This window comes from Hyaena hyaena, unplaced genomic scaffold, assembly GCF_003009895.1.
Source record: "Hyaena hyaena isolate Hyena2069 unplaced genomic scaffold, ASM300989v1 scaffold_527, whole genome shotgun sequence".
NCBI classification, from domain to species: Eukaryota; Metazoa; Chordata; class Mammalia; order Carnivora; family Hyaenidae; genus Hyaena; species Hyaena hyaena.
The window spans coordinates 1,047,941-1,071,141 of NW_024081159.1; the positions used below are offsets into that span (position 1 = coordinate 1,047,941).

A 23,201-nucleotide genomic window follows, 5' to 3' on the forward strand; every position below is an offset into this window, starting at 1 on the left:
ATTTCAGTTATTTTTTTAATCAAAGTGCTTAACGCATTTCACTGTTTTCTAAAACCTTATTTTTTTCTTTTCCAGCTTTAGTGAGATAACAAATAACTGTCATATTAGCGTTAGCTATACAACAGAGTGATTTGACCTCATTTCACTCTGAAATCAGTGTAACAATGCTATAGACTACCGCTGTAAAGGCCGGCTGTCTGTTTTCCTTTGGCCCCTAAGTGTACTGTCTCTGGTGTGTGTGTGTGTGTGTGTGTGTGTGTGTGTGTGTGTGTGTGTGCGCGCGCGCGCGTCTGTGTGTGTGTGTGTGTGAGAGAGAGAGAGAGAGAGAGGGAGAGAGAGAGAGATTCCTGCCTTGATAAGTTTCAGCGGGGGGAATACAAGGAAAGGGAAGTTACAAGAAAAAAAAAGCATAGACGTTCCCTATCAACTTGTGTTTTCCAGTCCGGAAGGGAGGTTTGCAAATAGGGCACTCATTAAAAGTTTATATGGTAAATTCAGGAAGGCTGAACTTGAGGAGAGCAAGACTGGCGGTTTTATAGAGAGAGCATTCTGGGTGGGCAGCAGCAGCAGGCAGAAACCAAAGTTTGCACAAACCATTTCTCTGATACTCATCTAGTCACTCAAAAGCATTCATTTATTACTTACCCTTAAGTCAACACATCTGATCTTTCTTTTCCCTTTCTCAGACATTAAAAGAAGCCAAACTTGGTTACACAATTAAACAGCTCATTCATTCCCCATACCCCTTTTACAGATACGTGAGCGCTAAAGAGTGCCAGACCTGGGGGATGGGAGTGGTGCAAAATAAATCATTTAAAGAACTGGCAGTGTTTTTCTTCACTTAAGAATGTCATCTTTTCCATTTTTGGAAAAATGCTCAAAATTCATCCATAAATCTGTGGAATGATCAGCAACAACAATATATATGAGAGATGGAAATTTTTAAGATTTTTTTAAAGCATTTTTAATATTTACTGACATGGGCAACTAAACAGACCATCTACTTACTTAGAAAAATATAAAATCCTTCTCCAGTGAAAGCAAAACCATACTCCTACCTCCAAGAATCTTACTAGCGTACGATTATTTTCCAGATATTTCCAGAAAAATTCCCCAGTGTATAGATCCCGTTGTACATCTTGATGGTTTGGTCTTATAATTCAAGACCACTGCTTCATGGTTCTCTGGATAATCTTGTTCCTTCCATTCTATTCTTTCAAGTTCTCCTCCCAAGGGCTCTGTCTTTCATATATGCAGCACAGCATAAGTTCAGGGCATAATGGTCGTAAGTCTCTACCTGCTTCTACCTATTAGCATTCTTGAATACGTTGAAATAAACAACTGAGGACTGAAATCACTTAAATTTCTCTCCAATCTAAGTTACTTGTAAGATTAAATACTTTAGGGGCACCTGGGTGGCTCAGTCGGTTAAGCATCTGACTTCAGCTTAGGTCATGATCTCATGGTTGGTGAGTCCTAGCCCTGCATGAGGCTCTCTGCTGTCAGCACTGAGCCTGCTTTGGATCCTTTCTCCCTCTATTTCTGCCCTTCTCCCGTTCACTATCTCTCTCAAAATAAATAAACATTTTCTTCAAAAAGATGAAATACTTGTCACGAGCATTTCTTGGCCTTTATTTTTCTGGTTTAGATTTTAGTAACTGTACAGTTGAAACCCTTATTGTTGAATGATTTTCTAATGAAATCTGGACATTTTGTATTAGGTTATGAGACCCTGGATCTTACTGAAACCTGTTTTAGGTGGCTTCCTCTGGCAGGAAGGGTGTTCCAGCTCCCCACATGGTGACACTGAGGTGGTCCTGTTACCACTAGAAGACAAAAGTCCTGACTTCCAGTGGAAGGTGGAGTGCCTTGTGACAGCCTGGTGAGGGTTGAAGTCTGGACGCCACGCTCTGTTGGTCGAAGTTAGAGGAGAACAGTGTTCTGTGGTGGTGGCTACTGTAGAGTGGCTGTTGTCCAAAAGTTTTCTGTCCTCTTAGACTGCCCCTTCCCTGGTCCTGTGGGTAGAGAGACCACGGTTTTCCTGGGCACTTTTTGTGTCTGTGGCCTTTGGTGTTTCCAGGTTGCTGGCTTCTTCAGCTCCGTGTCTGTGATACAGAAGGCAAAGGAAAATAGGAAATTCACCCCAGTGTTGTTTCCAAGGTCCGAGGTCCCTAGCTGTTCTGCCTTCCTCTCTCTACCTTTCTTCGTAGGTCTGTTTTATAAAAGGTTTTTTCAGGGTTTTTAGTTGTACCCAGCGGGTGGAATAGAAAAGTATGTCACTCCATCTTCCTAGAAGCAGAGATCCTCAGATAAAATCCTTTAACCAGCCTTATGTTGCCTAGAACAAAAATCTGAAAAACCGTACTATTATGACAGAAAGACAACTTTCACTCAAACTCCATTTAAGTTTAAGCCCAAATCAAGTCCAACTAGGATGAAAGTTCACCCGAGGCTGGGGGATCCTCCACCTTGATTGTATTTCTAGGGGTGTGCAGAATCCTAAAGATGCCAATAATCGTCCTCCCGTGTCTATGCAAGAGTCTGCCATGGCTTCAGACGAAAGCAGGTATGACCCTGCCCTTCCCCAGTGCCGAATGACATCGTGGTGAGTACCACAGACTGACAGGGGCCAGGGTGCCTGGGAGAGAGGCACATAAATTCCATCTCCTGAGAGTTTGAGGTTGGGACACAGAGAGACTTCATAAGCTAGCTCCTGTTAAGTTCAAGGTCCGGTCAAGTAAAGGGCTGAGGCGGGCACTTGGAGATGACGGTTATGAGCTAGGCACAGGAGGATAAACTGAAGAAATCAATCTGTAGAAAGAAAAAAATAAACAAGCAGAGACACAGGGAGAAGAAGAGACCAGAAACCATGGGGTTCCAGAGAAGACTTGTGTGAACGTGATTCTGACTTGGCCTCTGCTCACTGTTCAGTGCCTGGTTCCAGGTCGTTTTGCATATAAGCCACATTTCCTGCCCTTAGGTTTCCTGAGTCCCTATATCCCTCTAGTAACTTTCGTGAGTAGATTTCTGAGCTTTGCAAAAGGAGCATCCACAAGTAGAGCTTGGATAAAGCACGGTCTCTGGTCCCGCGGTTGCAGCTCTCCGTATGGACCACGGTAGGATGCCTCTACTGTGGCTGCTGGAGTCACTGCGCTGCCTGAATTATTGGCACAACACATGTTCCCTTCCCATGTATTTGCCTTCTTGTCTACGGCCGTGCGACCCTAATGCACCCACCCTCGTCTGTTTACCCTCTTTCCTTCCGCTCTCCCTCCTAGCTTTCCTTCTGTGTTCTTTGCTCACATTCTCTTCTGTTCCTCAAAATAATTACCGAAATTTGAGAAATATTACACAGTTTGGGAATACAAAGAACACAAGGACATACAACTGGCCAAGAGTTGCCAAGAGAAGAAGTTGCCATCAAAGAAGACAAGTTAAAACCAGAAATAACCGTATCATGTGGGGGGAAAAAAACCCAAAACCAGCATCTTATAAAGGAAGGTCCAACAGCTGTGGAAGTTCAAAGGAGATAGTAACTCAAGTTTCCTTTTGCTCAGTCACGTTACTGCCCACACAAAGGACTGTGAGAACATGTGTCACATAAAGAACAGACTGAAAATGGGCACTGTGGAATCTACTATTGGGATTCCTAAATCCAGATGACAGCGCAGAAACCATACAACCAGGAAAATGGCTGAATTATTGGAGGGGACAGTAACTTATTTTTAAGAGGATAAATCTAGTATTTTCTGAGCTTCCTATATACAATCCCAGCAATGTCTGTTCAATCTTATAGAAAGCACAATCCTCTTTTTAGCACTGAATATTCCATTATCTGATACTACAGTTTATTTATTCATTCACCTGCTGAAGTACATTTTCATTACTTCCAGGTTTTAGCAATTATGAATAAAGCTGCTATAAACATCCATGTCCTGGTTTTTGTGCATTCATAAGCTTCCAGCTCCTTTAGGTAAATACCAAGGAGTGCAATTGCTGGATCCTGGAGTAAGATGATGTTTAGCTTTGTAGGAAACTGCCACACTGTCTTCCAAAGTGACTGTGTCACTTTGCATTCTAGCTAGCAATGAATGAGAATTTCTGTTGCTCCACATCCTCTCCGGAATTTGATGACGTCAGTGTTCCAGATTTGGGCCATGTTAATAGGTTTGTAGTGGTATTTCATAGTTGTTTTCATTTGAATTTCCCTGATGACATGGGATGTGAAATACCTTTTCATGTGCTTGGTTGCTATCTATGTGTATCTTCTTTGGTGAGATGTCAAGGTCTTTTGCCCCTTATTTATTTATTTTTGAGCAGACTCCACACCCAACATGAGATTGCATACTCTATCAACCAAGCCAGCCAAGTGCCCCTCTTTGGCATGTTTTTTTAATCAGGTTGTTTGTTTTCTTATTGTTGAATTTTAAGAGTTCTTTGTATATTTTGGATCATAGTCTTTTATCAGATATGTCTCTTGCAAATATTTTATTCCACTCTGTGACTTGTGTTCTCATTCTCTTCACACTTTCAGAGAGAATGAGTTTTTAGTTTTCATGAAGTCCAGCTTGTCAGTTATTTCATTCATGGATTGTGTCTTTGGTGTTGTATCTTAAGAGTCATTACCATACCCTAGGTCATCTATGTTTTCTCCTGTAGTGTTTTCTAAGATTTTTATAGGTTTGCATTTTACATGTAGGCCTACCATCCATTTTGAGTTAATTTTTGTGAAAGGTGTAAGGTCAGTGTCTAGCTTCGTCTTTTGCTTGTGGATAGCCAGATGTTCCAGCACCATTTGTTGAAAAGGCTGCCTTTGCTTCATTGTATTGCCAGTGTTCCTTTGTCAGAGATCAGTTGACAGTATTTATTTAGGTCTATTTCTGGGCTCTCTATTTTGTTCCATTGATCCATTTGTCTCTTCTTTCACCGAGACAATACTGTCTTGATTTCTGTAACTTTGTAGTAAGTGATGAAGTCAGGTCAGGTCAGTTCTCCAACTTTGTTCTCCTTCAATAATGTGTTGGCTATTCTGGTTCTTTTACCTCTCTATATAAACTTTAGAATCAAGTAGTTGATATCCACAAAATAACTTGCTGGGATTTTGATTGGGATTACATTAAGTCTATAGGTCAAACTGGGAAAAACTGAGTCTTCCTATCCATGAATATAGACTATCTCTCCATTATTTCTTTAATTTCATTAGTTTTGTAATTTTCTTCATATAGGTCTTATACATATTTTCTTACATTTATACCTAAGTATTTCATTCGGGGGGGTGCTAATGTAAATGGTACTATATTTTTAATTTCAAATTCCACTTATTCATTGCTGATATAAAGGAAGGCTCTTGATTTCTTTTATATTAACCTTGTATCCTTTAACCTTGCTATAATTGCTTATTGGTCCAGGAATTTGTCTATTCCTCTCACCTGTGAAGAAAGACAGTTTTATTTCTTCTTTCCCCAACTGTACAGCTTTAATTTTCTTTTTTGAATTATGACATTAGCATGGATTTTCTGTACAATTTTGAAAAGAGGTGGTATAAGGGGAAATTCTTGCTTTGTACTTAATCCTAGTGGGAAATTTTGGAGTTTCTCACCATTAAGAATGATGTTAGTTAGCTCAAGGGTTTTGGAGAGAATCTTTATCAAGTTGAAGAAGTCTCCCTCTATTCCTAGTTTACTGAATGCTTTTATCATGAATGGATGATGAATTTTGTCTGATGTTTTTTTCTCCACCTATTGATATATTTATGTGATTTTTCATTTTTAGTTTGTTGATGTAATGGATTACATTGATTTTTAAATGTTGAACCAACCTTGCATACCTGGTGATAAATCCTAGCTCTTATGTACCGTTGGATTTGCGAATATTTGGTTGAGGATTTTTGTGTCTATGGTCCTGGGAACAACTGGTCTGGTTTACTTTACTTGTAATGGCTTTGGTTTTGGTATTAGGGTATGGCTGGGCTCATAGAATGAGTTAGGAAGTATTCCTTCTGCTTCTGTCTTCTGAAAGAAATTGAAAAAAGTTGGTATAATTTCTTAAATGTTCGGTAGAACTCACCATTGCACCCACCTGGCTTGGTGCTTTCTGTTTTAGAAGAGTATTACTATTATTTAGAAGGTTATTAATTACTGATTTGATTTATTTAATAGAAACGGGCCTATTCAGATCATTTATTTCTTCTTGTGTGAATTTTGGCAAATTGTGTTTTCCATGGAGTTGGTTCATTTCATCTAGGTTATTAAATTTGGGGGTATAGAGCTATTATTAATCGTATTCCTTTATTATCCTTTTAATGTCTTTGGGATTTGTAATGATGCCCCTCTTTCATTTCTGATATTTTGTTTCTAATTTGTGTCCTCTTTTTTTTAACCTGGCTATAGGCTTATCAATTTTATTCATCTTTTCAAAGAACTAGCTTTTGGTTTCCTTGATTCTGTCTATTGAAACCCTATCCTGTTTTCAATATCACTGATTTCTGCTCTAATACTTATTATTTCTTCGGCTTACTTTGGATTTAATTCACTCTTTTTCTAATTTCATAAGGTAGAAACTTGAATTATATTGTTTTTAGCTTTATTTTCTAATGTATGCACTGTTATAAATTTCCCTTTACACACTGCTTTCACCACATATTTTGCTAAGTTGCCTTTCTTTTTCTTTTTTTAAAATTTTATTTATCTTGAGAGAGACAGAGCCAGTGCAAGCTGGGGAAGGACAGAAATAAGAGGGAGAATCCCAAGCAGTCTCCATGCTGCCAGCTGCAGAGCCCGATGCCAGGACTCAGATTCACGAACCATGAGGTCGTGACCCATGCTGAAATGTGGTCAGTCACTTAACCGACTGAGCCACCCAGACAACCCAATAAAGTGTGTTTTTGTTTTCATTTAGTTCTAAAAATTTTTTAATTTCTCTTGAGGTTTCTTATTGGACTCATGTGTTATTTAAAAGTGTGTTATTTAAATCTTCACAAATTTGGGGGGTTTCCAGTTCTCTTTCTGTTATTGATATCTATTTAATTCCATTGTGATCTGAGAGCAGACATGGTGTCATTTCTATTCTTTTAAATTTCTTAAGCTCTACCTTGTGGCCAAGAATGTCGTCTACTTTGGTGAATAAAGAATGTGTATTCTCTTGTTGGATGAAGGGGTCTATAGATACCAGTTATATCCAGGGGATCGATGGTGATGTGTTCAACATACCCTTACTGATTTTATCTGTTGGATCTGTCCAAAAGTCCTCCTCTGAGAGATTTCAAATTTAAGAATTCGGATAGCCTTGCATTTGAGTCATGTATATTGAAGATGCCTAATGAGACAGTCAACAGCTAGTCTAATGGGATGTATATCATGAGTTTCTGACAATCCCAGTAAAGCACTTCTCTTTCCCACTTGGGTTATAGATATGTACGCATTAAAACAAGAGTGGTACGTGGAGAATTAAAATCTAACTTTACTGATAAAACTAGATTGGAGGGCATAGGTTAGTTAAATGAATTCCAGAATTAGGCAGATGAACCCTACCCAGGTCATGTTAGACTTCCCTGGGCAGGGGCAGAACAGAGCTTGCCCTAAAGAACAGAGCACAACTGGAACTCCTGTGAGCTGCTAGCTCCCCAGAGGAAGAAGAGAAGCTGAGCAGAACATACCTAGGTGTTTACATTTCAAATTTGCCCATCAAATAAATTACTCCCCAGGGGAAGACCTAATAAAGAGGGAGGTCAGAAGTTTAACGAATTACATTTCATCCACAAGGAAGAAACATCAAAATGGTGGAGGAACGTCCTCCAACAGCACATTAAACCTTAATAAAACAAAACAAAACAAAACCTCTAGTTCACAAATTGTAAAATATTAGCATTATTAGAAACATTTCCCTAGAATTTGAGGTCCCAGAGACTTGCCAAATGTAGACAAACGGCTGAAGTTAATACACAGGATGTAGCTCACATTACAAGTAATTTCTCGTTCAGAACTTTTAATAGTTGGCCTTTACTCTTGACTTCAGACAATGATAAACTAGGTTTATGTTAGCAAAGAAATGGTAATCAAAGGAGGAGGGAGAAAAGGGAGAAAAGGAAGGAAGTACGGGAGGTAGAAACAAAGAAAAGAAAGAGAGAGGGAGGTAATCACTGTAAACAGCTAGGTATGAACAGTCCCAGACCATTTTCCCTCCATCTCCTCTGCATTGTGCTACACAGGGTTGAGAGAGTAATCAATTTCAGAATCTGGAACCTTAATAGGCAAGAGGTATGTATTTCTACGGGGCTCCATTACATATTCTTTCTTTAACTCTTGTGAGAAAATAGGTTTTTTTTCCCCCAGGGAATAGTTTGGAGTGAGAAAATATGGATTTCCGGCTAACATTAAGGGGGAAGGCAAAGCAAAGCACAAAACCGTACATAATCATTGCAAACACATGATTAGGGAAGCGTCTGTGCAGCCTTCCCTGGTGTGGCCAGCCAGTGAATCTCAGAGTCACATTTCCTGTACTAGACCAGAGGGCAGAACTCCGGGCAGCTGAGAGCGCAGACAGTGTTTTCTGGGGCGTCTTAGTGCAGCAGGGTCTCTATCTAGAAAGCTTCTTGGCTCCAAAGAATCATAACTTCATTTCTGAAAATACGAACCAAAATCATAATTTGAGGGCTAGATCACTGTAAGAGAGAAGGCTATCTCACCTGAGCCATTCTCATTTGTCGTTTTACCGAGCAGGGGTTTAAAACCGGCACCTGCTTCCCCTGGCAAAGTTCGATTGACAGGATGTGTGGATAGCATTGAATGGTATTTGAGGTAGGGGTTGAACTGTGGCTGCTGGCATGTTCACTAAGCAGTGAAACATTTTCATCTGTTAGCAGTCGTTGGGAAGTTAGTCATGCCATGGGACCCCCAACTGTTAAAAAAAAAAAAAAAAGAGAGAATGAAGGGGTGAGTAAAACAGATGTAAACCCACTGCTTACACACTGCCACTGTATTGAGTTGACTGACAATCAATAAAACAAGTGCAAGGGTCCTGGATGGCCAGTGACCCTGTGGGCAGGTAAGACTTAGACTCCTTTCTCGTGTTGGTGGCTTTGATGACCTGAGCAACTCTTCTAGGAAAATGGGTGGCTTTGGGGAAACAGATGATTACACCTGTATCAGTTTGAATTGTTCTTAAATATCAGTAACAAAAACCTGAGTAACAATAACTGAGCAATTATTTTTCTCATTGAGCAGAAAGCTGGAAGGTAGGCAGGTCCAGGGCTCACACAGTGCTCTGTGATGTCGGCAAAACCAAGGCTCCCCCTTTCTTACTGCTCTCATACTTAAGTCTCCCAACTGTTGCTTCAATGGCATGATAACTGCTTCAGCTGCAGATGTCACACATGAGCTCTAGAAAGGAAGAATTGGGAGGGAGAAGGACGGGTGGCCAACGTCTGTTGGTTTAGCCAGAGAACATGACTGCCACATACTGGAACACAATTTTGGTCCTGAAACAAGGAAAATTAATTTTAAGCCCAGAATCATTTTGGTCTTCCCTAAACCTACCCAGCCTGGATATTCTTGTCGACTGCGACCCCTCTCCTCCTTGTAATAACCTGGTTCCAGAGAACTTCTCGCCAAAAATAGACCTATCAGAAGATCACAAAGCAGGACATCTAAATGCTGCAAATATCAGATCCTGGAATAGCCCAGCTCCCAAAGGCCCTGAAGCCACATGTCATGCCTCACCTAGAGACTAAAGAACCAAGACAATACACCTTGGTTTCCCAGGAGAAAAAAAGTACATTTTTGCAGGAAGAAATAGTAACGTCCCGTGAGTCCTGGAACACAGAGAAAAAGGCACATTGCCTCAGACATTGTACCTGGGGTCAGCTCACCTTCATAGGAAACCAGAAGTTCTGTTGACATCAGAAGACAGGGCCTTCCTAGTAAAACAAAATGTATGTGGAAAAAGTCTGGATGATTATATAATAGTGGCGGTTGCTTCTGGAAAGGGAGAGAAAACTGGAAGGTATCTGAAAAGGAGAGATCACAATTTATTCTAATACATCTTGTACCAGTGTATCTAGAGACGAGGGGGCCTGTGCCATCATTAGCTTCTGAGGCCAACAGTGTCTGCAGTGGCAAAGCGAGTGGTTCAGTGTCGTGTGGAGAATCTCAGGCTTGGTTTCCAAGAGCTTCCTCTGTGCCGGACACAATGGAGGCTAGGAAGCTACAGCAGGCATGGGTCCTGGCCTCCAACAGGAGAGATGAGGAGGCATGAATGCAAATGACTGCCACACGGCCGAAAGCAGACTGATTATTAATAAAGGACCTCTGATGAAGTGTCATGAGAATTGGGAAACCGCTTATTTCCCTCTGAGGAGGATCAAGGAAGGCAGAGCATCATGCAAGACATGGCAAAATATGAAATGTTTATAATACACGTAAACATACTTGCACATCTGTTTTCTCCAGAAAATCTAGTTCCAGTGTCCCCTCCGGAGTGAGGGGAGCCCTGGTTCTCCCAGAGGTCAACTGTTTGATCCATGATTTTTGTCCCTACTTCACAGTAGGGTATTTTTCTGTTTATAAATCTTCCTCCATTTGACCCTGAGTTATAGGGCAGAAAGCATGGTACGTATCCTGGTGCACACACAGCCTGGCACCAGCAGCCACCCTACCCATCCTTCCAATTTTCTGATCTCTGCTGGGTGTTGGGGAGACGTGCAAAGCTGAGTAAGACTTAATAGCTGCAACTGACAATGGAAACACAAGTCAGTAATGATAATACAGAGTCCTAAGTGCCTTGACAGAAATAATATATGTGGCTATAAAAACCAAGAGGACCAGAATCAGAGTGAGATGGTGAGAGAGAATGGCCTTCCTGAAAGCTCTTTTTGAAGGTGGAAAACGGACAGGGAAGATGGATTTCATGTGAAGGCAACAGCACTGGCCCTTTAGCACTCAAAAATATTTAGCTGACCCCGATTATGATCAGGATAGACTTTAGAGGACTTAACTCCTATCTAAGTATTTCCCTTCCAACATAATAGAGATTTTTGAAAATAAATCAAAGACTGAGAACACATGATTATAAGAGAAAGCTGGGGAGTCCTAGAATTCCTAGAATCAGAAACAACCTGCCCACAAACTATTTTCTGGTCACTTTTCAACCAGGATTATCCCGCACTGGTTCCCTGAGCTAAAGCAATATGTCACCAATTACAGGTCTCCCCTGCTATCCAAAGGTAGAGCATTCCTATAAAACCTTTTGTAAGCTGAAATGTATAAAGTGAAGAGGCAATTAGCATTGATTTATATGAAAGCAACTACCATTATATTATCATTAATGTTTGAGCATTCCTGGACCCAAAAAATCAACTCTCTAAGGCTTTTCTGGTACCTTAAGAGACACCTCACTAACAAATGCACAAAACCAACCGTGACAAGCAAGGCTCAGATGCTCAGACACAGTTCAGAGCCCTGGCGGGCTGAGGCTGAGATACGAGGAGCAGGTCAGGGGAAGCAGCTTGGCGGGGCCACTCTCGCCACTTGGGATGCACACTGCCCCCCCTTTGACAGCTTGCTGCAAAACAAATGCTGAATGCTATTTTTGCTTTTCACCTTTCTTCATTAAAGCTAAAATCCTCTTCGGATTTCTTTCAGGTAGCAAAAACAAGAACTAGTGTAGGTTTTTCACAGAAGTGAAGTGGCAAACTTTCGAAAAGCAGGAGATTCCTGTAAAAAGGAACATCATTCCAATTCAACAGCAAAGCTTGGAAGGACTGGTTTTGGGGCCTCCGCGCTTTGGCCTGGCAAGACCTGTGTGAGCGTCCTCTCTCTCCACCAGCTGGAGTTCTTTATTGCCCATCAAGCAGTCAACTCCCTTCCCCTTGGCAGGATCGTGTCCCTTAAAATCAACTGTCACCTAAGAAATTTTGCTTTGATTCCACTTGCTGCAGAGAAGACACAAGGAACGAACACTAGGTAAACAGGATGCCATTATAATCACTCTTTTTGGCAGGTGCAATGCCCACATCATGCAAGGGTCAGGCTTATTTCGAATCCCTGAGGCGTCTACTCACACTAAGAGGCCGTCTTAGTCAGGAAACACTGAGCAAACATGTAATAATGCCCACTTTTTTTTTTTTTTCATGAACTTCACCAAATCTTCAGGTACATGTTGTGCTCCCCAACAAATGGATGAGGAACCTGAGGCTCTGCTTAAGCATATTGCCTGAGCTTGCATGAAACTTGTTATTTGAGTTCAGGGGTACTTAACCTGGCTCCCAAACCCAGTCTGTTACATAAAGCTGCTTGTCTTAACAATCCATAGGCCCCTCAAGGAGACAGAAGGGAAGGTGTTAGTGGAACATAGTTACATTTTTTTGAGGCAAGAAAAATCAACTGAAGATGAATCCAATTCTGCTCACTTTACAGGATTACGGTGAAAACAACCACCGTCTCAGCACAAACAGTGCTATTCTGGCACAACACTCCCACACAACCCTGTTGAACAGCCCTGCAGCCACACTGTGTGCATAAAGGCATGAAAACCAGAAGGGCTCTCATTCAGAGGTCATAAAGCAAGAACTCAAGAAATGCTTATTAACTCTTTAAGATCTGTTTTATGTGCCTTTTCCCTTCCCCGCAAGAAGTCTTACATTGATCCTAACAATGTTAACTTTCCATCACCTGTGTACTAGGAGCTAGCCAGAGAGAGCACACAGTGGTCAAAAAGGAATCAGCAGTACTATCAGACCAAAATCTCAGAACTTCAGTCCATAGGAAGGAAATGTGCTGCCCTCAGGGCAGGTATATTTCACTGGACACTCTGGAAATTGAGGCTGGAATGCTAATTTACCCAAACTTCCGGTTGATTATAATACACCACATTGAATAACAATTACAGCTCTAAAGAGAGGTCCTAGGAATCAAGAATTCACCCCTAGAGATCCGGCTGGACTGGGGAAATGTTAAGACTGGGTTATCTTTTAAAAGTTTGTAACTCCCAATGAACTGATGTTCTTTTTCATACTCTGCTGGCCATTTTAAAAGGTGGATTTGGGAAGTGATATTTCACATTTATGCCATCACCAACGCTTCCTAGCAATTAAGAGTCTTTAGGTCTTATCTCTGAATAAGATGAAAATAAAATCAAAATTGTAGAGCTCCAATCCCATAAATTTCATAGCCAACCCGAATCACTAGCAGGAAGTCAGATGGCTGATAAAGTAAGTTTGACAGGACAGGAATGACAGATCTATTTCCACACTGGGGATTTATGAACAAGTACCGTTCCCAGATCTCCGCGGAGTTCATACTTTCCAACAAGGTTATCTGCTACTTTTCATATGCCCAGGGCAGAGGCTCCTCCAGATTTCTTTGGAGCTTTGGGTAAATTTTTGTTCCTTGACTTTGCTGTGCTTTGACAAAGCTACAAGAGGAAAGTATGCTGTAAGGATAGCCTATATCCCTTCTTGTGTCACTGAAGCTAACGTGTTGATTTTAAGTAAAACAAACACACATGGAGTGAGAAAGTAATGAGGTGACTCATTTTGCAAGTGAGAGATAGGAAAGCCACCTGTAAGTTTCTGTAAACCAGGAGTGTAAGACTTTGGTCTGACATAACCTCAACTGCTAAAACAGTAATACTCTGGCTGCTGAATTCTTTTTAATGGTTTTCATGAAAATCAAGTGGGTTTTTAAGAGCTGGTAGGTCAATCTCTCAAAACCAAAATAAAAGAATGAAAGGTAAGCTGAAACATCAAGAAAGAGAAGTTAACACAAGCAAACATGGGGAGTTCAAAATAAGCATTTTTAAAAACTTAGGAAGTATGGAATGAGCTTTCGGGTTTCATTTTTTGTAAAAAAACTTGAAGGAAGTTTTTGTACTTTACGTCTTATGTCCCAAATGAGAGCACGAGCCCATACACAGGCAGGTCTGGCCCGTGGTTACCACAGATATTTTGCAAAGTAGCAATGAACATAAATAATTTTCATAAGGCTGAGCTTTTGCATTTATTAAAATTAAACTCCAGTCATCTCCTAACATTCAAATTACTGTGACAAGTTAAATGTTCCACACTCTAACCTAGTTCTATTCTTGTTTTCATCTTAAGTGAGGTCTACCATATAACCATTTTGTGAGGCCAAGATGGAGATAGTACGTTGTCAATCTTGAAACTCATTTTCAAAAGGATGCACAGGTTCACATTTCCACATCTATAGAGCTTTATTAACAAGTAAAACACATGTCAGCATGTTTTATATGGGCAACAACATTCTCACAATAATTGATACATCATCATCTACCAGTTGACTTTATCAAGAATGAGATTTTTAAGAATAATACACTAACATTTCATATGACTGAAGAATTAAATAACTAATAAACAATTAACGTAACATTTAACAGCAGTTAAAATATAAAATCTAATTGTTCACTATTTACCATAAGCTGGAATCATTCCAGTACAATTTCTATTTAAAAAAAAAAAGATACTGTGCATATTCTAAAGGCCAGCCACATGGCCTGGCTAGGAAAGGCTGTGACAACCAACAACAGTTAGCTCCTGACCTAATACTCTGACTCCCTCTCCCAAAGGGCAGTGGGCTTAGGCAGTCACCTCCTGGTGAAAGGTACAGCTCTATATAGAGTGATCATATAACTTATTCTCCTTTTTAGGACACTTTTCAGAGAAGAGGCACTATTTAAGCTGAGAAAACAAATAATCACGACTGTTTCTGAGCAAACTCAGGACATCCGTCACTCCAGTTAAATACAGTATCACATTCACCACTGTTAATTTTGTGCTTTGGGGGAGAGCAAGGACCAGTTGAAAAAGAAATGCTAAAGTAAGAAACCCCAATTTTTTCTCTCCAATTGGACTTTCTGGATTTCACTTTTCCTGTTATGAAAGGTTTTGCTGGAAATTAATTATTGCTGTCTTAACAGGTTAAAATTTATGAACAACCTCAAAGGCAAGGGAGATATCTCACAGACTCCAAAGGGTAGAGATTAGTATTTTTTTTTTCTGTTAAACGGAGATTTTTATTTTAACTGAGTATAAGATCTTTTAATTTCAAATTTCTAATTCAATCCTGAACACACTGTACATAAAAATGTATTTTTACCTTAAATTCAGTTGATTTCATAGATACATAAAAATGGATCATCCTGGTCTTATGTAATCAAAATAATTTAATAAATATTGTCATTAACTTCCAAGCCCCAATTCATATTCATTCAAAAATCATTTAGACATTCTGACAAAGATTCCAACTTGTGAACTTTAGGACAGAGTAAAAAGGCAGCTCAGACTCCCCCAAACACAGCAGCAGCTGCTCTACCCAAGCTCACAACAAATGAAGCGAATGTTTTTAAAACTGATTGGATGATGAGATTTAAGGCTACCACTGAATTGTACCACTTAGAGAGCATCCAGTAACATGCACACTTGAACCTTACAGATTTGAAAGGAAAAAAAATCCCAATAGAAAATGAAGTTTTTGATGTTGGACCAAAAGTGACACATCCATAATTAGAAACCAAGTATAAATACTACAAGAAGTAAAATATTACATTTTAATATAGTGATGTGATAGCTGATCTAGTAAGCTAAAATTACCATGTAGGGTAGCTTAATTTCACTTAAAAATTACCACAAAAAAAAAGTACAGGTGTACAGGAACTTAACATGAGATAAAGAAGAGATCTAGCATGAGGTTACATTTCTTATAAGTACATTCTAATTTTCATTTCCAAATCAGGCAACTAAATTAAATATTTTGTTTTCTTTACCCCATGCTACTGTTTGACCTCAAGGGGGTAACACAGGTACCTCAATCAACAATAAAAATTCTGTACAGGGAGAATGAATGATGAAAAACAATAGGACACTCAATTAGCAAAACAAAACTGCATGTTTTATTTATCAAAGACAATGAAATAAATCAGAAAATACAGAGAAATACAAAAGAAGTTATAAAGTATAACTTATTTTTTCAGAAATGGAAAAATGTCCCTGAATACTTTTAGATGTATTTTTTAGTAGTAGTCAGTGTCAAATAATAAATGAGCAACCAATTTTATATGTTTTAAATATCTGTATTAAATGATTTTTAAGTTTAAAAGAGGATATAATTTCTATCATTTTTAATGTTGGCATCCAAAAGCAAAAATATAACTGAAAATAAAACACATGAGACATAAAATGATTTGCAAAACAGCAGTAGCTTATGAATATAGATTCCAGTTGTAATAATGGTCACAGACACACATATTCTGGCAACACACATATACACACACCACATCCCCATATTCCACACATTTCCATAATTTGAAAACAAATTATTTTGCATATCTCAATTCAAGATATGATTTTTATAGATTAATCCTACAATCATAAAGTAAGAAGCTATTAGTACAAGTTTTGATTTGCTTTGTTTAACAAACTAAACAGCTAAAGAAAAAATTATGACAATGATAATTGAAAGATACTTTTATTGGCTTTTTAAAAGACAAATGCAAATGAGACTATCTTATTCAGAAAATTAATTTTCAAAAATGTCTTAAATGAAATAAATACATCTAATACAATCTCTTCCTGCAAGAATCTCTAAGATGGCAATGCTAAAAACCACACTTCTCAATTGAGAATCCCTAAAACTAGCATGTCCCTTAAAAAAAAAACCAACAGATTTTTTTTATGAAGGACATGTGGAATACCCACACTTTCTTAAAATTTGTCCTAAAACAATCTTTAACACCCAAATTTTCTCTATATATTAAGTTCCCTTAATTTTAAATTAATGAAAAGATATCCAGACCATTTCTAATCAAACAATGCAGAAAGTAATTTATGCATGGTTATTTACAGAAAGAGTATGCTAAATAACGTAAATATCATGTTCAAAAATTTGACAAAGCTTTTCTATAATCAGCACTGCAGGTTTCAAAAACCTATACATAACAAAGGATGTGTCATGTGTAGAGTTACTAGATGAATCTAGAAGCCAGAAACTAAAGCATTTGACATGGTTAATAATTCCATTTTTATTATACTAAATGTCAGGTCAGAAGTCAATGGCATTTACATGCTGGAAGACTATTTTTCACTCATCTCTTTCAATTATATCAAACACTGATTAACCAAATATGACTGGACTTCACTGATACAACTTTATGGTCTCTTTCAAGTATATGCAAATCTTTTAAATGGGCACATATGCAAATGTGCAAAACAAATGAAATATAAATATTTAAGAGAATGAACAGAATTGCTTTAAGCATAAACCACCCTGCCATTCAATTATGAAGATCTATCTTTTCTTCACTAATTTGTCTTCTGCTTTTAGTAGTCTTCTATCCTATTAAAGTTGTAGGTTTACAGATGATCTGGAAATTTCACATTGAGATAAGAAAAGAATGTCTGGTCGATGTAGTCTAGGGACAAAGAAAGAATTAGTCTTAAAGTATATTAAAGTGAAGATATCTAAATGACAGTACAAACACCCATTTTATAGTAGTGGTACATCAAGTATATAATGTTCTTTTGGTAAATGTGACATAAAATAGCATATATCAGAATATACTCAAACATTTAAGCTTCTATAGGAAACTAGAAAATATTTACATTATAGACTCTTAAAAATGCAAACAAGATAATCACACTGAATACTCACAGAATGTCATTTAAATTAGTAAAATTACTTTGCCTTTTTCTTACATACAGATGCACTCTTAATGTTATTGCTTGCAAAGACATTTTAGTGGCTAAAGAGAAAACGTGACATCTTCTAGGTAGACGTAAAAGAGCATTTTTAAAAAATATTTATTTTTGAGAGAAAAAGAGAGCACACACGCGCACACACCAACACACAAGTGGGGAGGGGCAGAGAAAGAAGGAGACCCAGAATCTGAAGCAGGCTCCAGGCTCCAAGCTGTCAGCACAGAGCCCAATGCAGGGCTTGAACCCACGAACTGTGAGATCATGACCTGAGCCTAAGTTGGACACTTAACCAACTGAGTCACCCAGGCACCCTGAGGTAAAAGAACATTTAAAAAGATACTTTAATATTATCCAGAAATACAACTATATTCCCTCTACTCTTCAGTAGAAATAAATTGTATTAGATAATGTAAAACTCATAAAGTTTAAGTGCTCAAATAAAAAACCATACAATTTATTTATAAAAAGATACTTAGTTATAGTAACTGAAACATTTTGTACCTGTAGATAGATACAGAAGTGATTTTTGCTTATGCAGTTCAAATACTTCAAAAGTTCAAGTCATTTATAGACATGATGTATATGTTCTTGCTTTAAAAACATTATGTGTCTCCCTCTCTCTCTCTGCCCCTTCCCCACTCATGCTGTTTCTCTGTCTCAATAATAAACATAAAAAAAATTAAAAAAAAACATTATGGAGGGAAAAGATATTTGTAAGCCATATATTCAATAAGAAGTTAATATCCAAAATAGTTAAAGAACTCATATAACTCAATAATTGAAAAATCAAACAATCCAATCAAAAAATGAAAAGAAGATCTGCAGAGACATTTTTCCCAAAGAAGATATACAGATGGCCATCAAGCATGTGAAAAGATGCTCAACATCACTATACATCAGGGAAATGCATATGAAAATCACAATGAGATTATCACCTCACACCTGTCAGAATGGCTATAATTAAAAAGAAACAAGTATTAGCAAGGACATGAAGAAAAGGGAAACCTTGTGAACCGTTAGTGGGAAGGTAAATTGAGGCAACCATGTGAGAAAACAGCATGGAGGTTCCTCAAAAATTAAAAGAACTACCCTATGATCTAGCAATTCCACTTCCAGCTATCTATGTAAAGAAAATGAAAACACTAATTTCAAAAAGATATATGGACCCCTCTGTTAACTGCAGCATTATTTACAACAGCCAACATATGGAAACAACCTAAGTGCCCACCAATAGATGGATGAATAAAGATAAGGTGTCTAAAATGTAATACTACTCAGCCATAAAAAAGATCTTGCCATTTGTGACAATATGGATGGACCTTAAGGATATTATGCTAAGTGAAGTAAGTCAAAGAAAGACAAATGCTGCATGATTCACTTACAAATGCAACCAACAAAAACAAAAACAAAAAAAACCCCACAAAACCAAAAACAATAAAACAACATCCAGACTCATAGATACTAAGAGAGTGATGGCTATCAAAGAGGATGGAGTTTCGGGGTAAAGGGGGCAAAATGGGTGAAGGGGATCAAGAGGTACAAACTTCCATATACAAGACAAGTAAGTCATGGGGAAGTAATTTACAGCATGGGGAATACAGTCACTAATACTGTATAACCTTGTTATACATCATTCAGATGATAACTAGACTTATTTTGATGACCAGTTCACTTATACAAATGTCAAATCACTATGTTATATACATGAAACTAATATAATATTGTATGTTAACTGTTTTTCAAAAAAAAAAAAAAGAGCCTACTACAGAAAGTAGAGATACAAGGTCCCTTCATGTGAAGATTACTGGTTGCACACGGCCTCCAGAAACTCACTGGATAACTGGTAAGAAAACCTTGCTCGTGTCTTTATTCCCTATTATTCAGGTTGAAGCCTTCACTACTGGCTCAAACTGACACACTTTAAGAAAAGAGTATATCAGAGCTCACATTTTCTTCACACAACTTTTACTCTTGGATCTAGTTTGTTAAGATCAGTGCGTAGAAAATTACTTTTTAATCACAAATTTGGGGTTTTTTTTGCTTTTTTCACCACGTGTGAATTTCACATTGTTTCATACAAAGTGCCCATCCCTTCTGCAGAAGTGCCTTGTCCTGTTTTTTCAAGCTTTTAAATTTTGTGCTAATGGTTACTTACATCCTATGGTTAATCTTTAAAAAAGAAGTATAAAAAGTCTGACTTAAAGTTTGTTTATTCATTATATATTTAAAAAACTAAAATTTATGAAGAAATCTAATTTTTAAAATCTACCTTAAAAAGTTCACAACTTATTAAATTTTCATTAGTTGATTAACAGGATATCAATACATTAAAAATGCTAAATTTAAGTAAACAACATGAGTACACATAATATGCATTCTGGTGAATATGAATACATGAAGGAACATTACTATATTAAGATTTCTTACCTCTATAATAAGAAGAAATATCTTGTTCTATGAGCAGCTGCCATACTCTCAGACATGTTTCTGACTTTTAGATAATTAACAAATCCTCTGAAGAAAAGCAGCAGGCCTGAGAGGTTAAAATAATAGCTACATTATGTTCTTACACAGAGGGGGCACCATAAATTTAAAATAGACAATTATAAACAATGTCCTCTTGGCTTAAATAATTTAATCTGTAAAATTCCATTCACTCCATAATCTATTTTATATGAGAATGATAATCCCATCATGGAAAAATTTAATAAAAGTTTACTGCCTCCCAAAAATTCTTTCAGTTTGTTAAGTCCAGATGTATCCAGCCATGAAAATCCAGAATTATACAAAAATATACATTTATTCCATTTCTTTAAATAGAAAAAGTTACCTAATCCATTTAATCTGATTCAACTCACAGAAATCCCATTTTTATATGAATTTTTTTAAAAGAATTTCTGGGTTTTTAAGTTTGTTGATTTCAAGAGAGCGAGTGAGCAAGTGCACGAGCCAGGGAAAGGCAGAGAGAGACAGAATCCCAAGTACACTATTGTGGTCAGTACAAAGCCTGATGTGGGGCTTAAATTCACGATACGTGAGACCATGACCTGAGATGAAGTTGGACTAACTGACTCAGCCACCCAGGGACCCATACATAAAACCTTTCAATTAATGGGGCGCCTGGGTGGCTCAGTTGGCTAAGCGTCCAACTTCAGCTCAGGTCACCATCTCACGGTTCAGGGGTTCAAGCCTTGCATCAGGCTCTGTGCTCTCAGCTAGCTCAGAGCCTGGAACCTGCTTCAGATTCTGTGTCTCCCTCTTTCTTTGACCCTGCCCTGCTCAAGCTGTCTCTGTCTCTGTCTCTCTGTCTCTCTCTCAAGTAAATAAAAATCAAAACAAAAAAAAATTAAAAATTTTAAAAAAGGGTGATGGGCAGGGAGGAGGGCACTTGTGGAGATGAGCACTGGGTGTTAGAAGGAAGCCAACTTGACAATAAATTATTTAAAATTTTTTTAAATAAATAAAACTTTTCAATTAATACAACTATTAAGCAAACTAAAGACATATTTACTGATATAAAGTATTCAAGAAAGAATATATATGCATGTAATTTGCTAACAACTGTGGGATAAAACCAATAAGCCTGTCTAGCAATATCAAGTGCCTGTCATCTGTGAAATCCACATTTGAAGATATATGTTACATAAATAATTTTAATTATTATTTCTTTTTTTCAAGTAATAATAAAAGACTAATTTATAATACAAATTTAGATAAGAAGAATAGGAAAGACTTATAAAACAACCACTCTAGTGATTTCTTAAATGATTTGGGATAGCTTATTGTATCTATTTCAGCATTCTTTATAACAGGAATTTTAAATAACAGCCATTTATATAACAGGTCTCCTGAGTAATTAACAAAACAATGCCTGTGAAATGCTTCGAAGTTTCAGATGAAAAATATTAGCTAACTGTAAAAAGCATTAGAATCATTAGTAAATTCTCTGATATACTTATTAAGCACAGAATTCTAAGGGAAACATTTACTAACTTCAGTAATATTAAACTAGTAACGGGGGGTGTAAAACAAAACCGGAAGATATATACACATACAGCTTTCCTCATCAAGAGGAAAGTCTGTCCATTTAAAATGCAAGGTCCCAATCTAAATTTGTACCCCAAATGCAAGACAGTAACCAAAGCACTAAAAACAGCATGGTTATGATACATGAAAAAGATAGGAGACATACAAATAATGACTTAAACAGGTGGTAGAAATTTCAGCTCAATCGGATCCCATCTGCTTCCCATACCCTAAACTCCTTCCATTTGTGACTCCCGCTCTGAATTCCACCCTCATGCCCTTGCAGATACTGTTCAAAGATAATGGTATTATGATCCAAATGTAAAAGCATTATTGAATAATGTAAACCAAAATTATTTGTGAAATCCCTTCTTTTGTCTATAAAAACTGCTGTTTCTAAGACATATTTTGTTCTGCTCAGGCATTTTCTAAACTAAGGCAGTTCATATCTAGAAACTAATCATTCAGCAGCTATTGTTTCTCAGTCTTCTACAATGTACTCAACATTCTTCTGAGTATATGTGAGAGCAACATTTTTATCATTGATTAAATTTTCATATTTTCCTAAATGCTAGATTGTGGTTCTGATGTGGAAATGAGGTCATCCTCTGCATTCCATTCAGGCCTGTAGCTGTCTTCCTAAGGTCCAATCCTTTCATAATATACGTAGAAGCAAATATACTCATCTAATATGCTTAAATACCTAACAGACTTTATAGATTTTTTTCACTGTTAAAAAAGCAGCTCAATAATCAGCACAGAATTCAGGCAGTCAGAACACAATTGCCAATACAAAACAACTGCCTAAACTTCCTCGCTGGAGTTTGGGTCCCTAACAAAATCACAACACCAGAATAATTTCACTATAATTATTAGAGAAAGAATACAGGATCTTTAGTGACTTTATCTGACTGCAAGAATTTGTTTTCGTAAAGATCCTAAAGATCCAAAAGCAGGACCAAACAAAAACTCAATGAGAACACTGCCACCTACTGAAATGCTATTATTTTCTGGTACAATAATAATGTTACTAGAGAAATGTGGGCTTTTAAACTTGAGTACATTCTTCATGTCAGTAAATAAATCTGAAATGTGGATTAAAGGCATCATGTGATTTTAAGATAAACTTATCATACACCTAAAGTGAAAAATCACCAGGCAACAAAAATTGGAAATCCATAAAATTCATCAATATTAATAAAAAGACATGCCTTGTAAGAAGAAAACTCAACGAAGTAGTGTGATCGTTAGGCATGAAGTCTTATGCCTGGCTGATTAATGATTAATACAGGCTATGTTTCAGAAGTATAAAGAACATTTCAATGTTCCAAAAATAAGTAAATGCACAGAACATCCAACTATCCTACTCTCAACATTTCCTAGGATCGCTAAAAGAAATTATGCATGTATATTTTCCAAAATAAATGCTGAAGACATTTTTTAAATCATTTTAGGATTTTCAAGTTTTATT

At 37.5% G+C, this 23,201-nt stretch overlaps 1 protein-coding gene and 1 long non-coding RNA gene across 3 annotated transcripts in view; one reads left to right on the plus strand and one right to left on the minus strand.

Annotated features, from left to right (window-relative positions):
* LOC120247507 overlaps positions 1-23,201 on the plus strand; it is a 73,536-nt gene that overhangs the window by 9,711 nt on the left and 40,624 nt on the right. For both annotated transcript variants that reach the window (XR_005532332.1, XR_005532333.1), the window contains exon 2: positions 19,461-19,547. This is a non-coding gene — a long non-coding RNA (uncharacterized LOC120247507). The remainder of the gene's footprint in view (positions 1-19,460; positions 19,548-23,201) is intronic.
* Positions 16,457-23,201, minus strand: part of NDFIP2 (Nedd4 family interacting protein 2) — a 63,678-nt gene continuing 56,933 nt past the window's right edge. The window contains exons 7-8 of the mRNA XM_039255455.1: positions 20,132-20,237; positions 16,457-17,418 (exon numbers count right to left, since the gene is read on the minus strand). Of these exons, the coding sequence (XP_039111386.1) occupies positions 20,134-20,237 (104 nt within the window). The 3' untranslated portion in view covers positions 16,457-17,418; positions 20,132-20,133. The remainder of the gene's footprint in view (positions 17,419-20,131; positions 20,238-23,201) is intronic.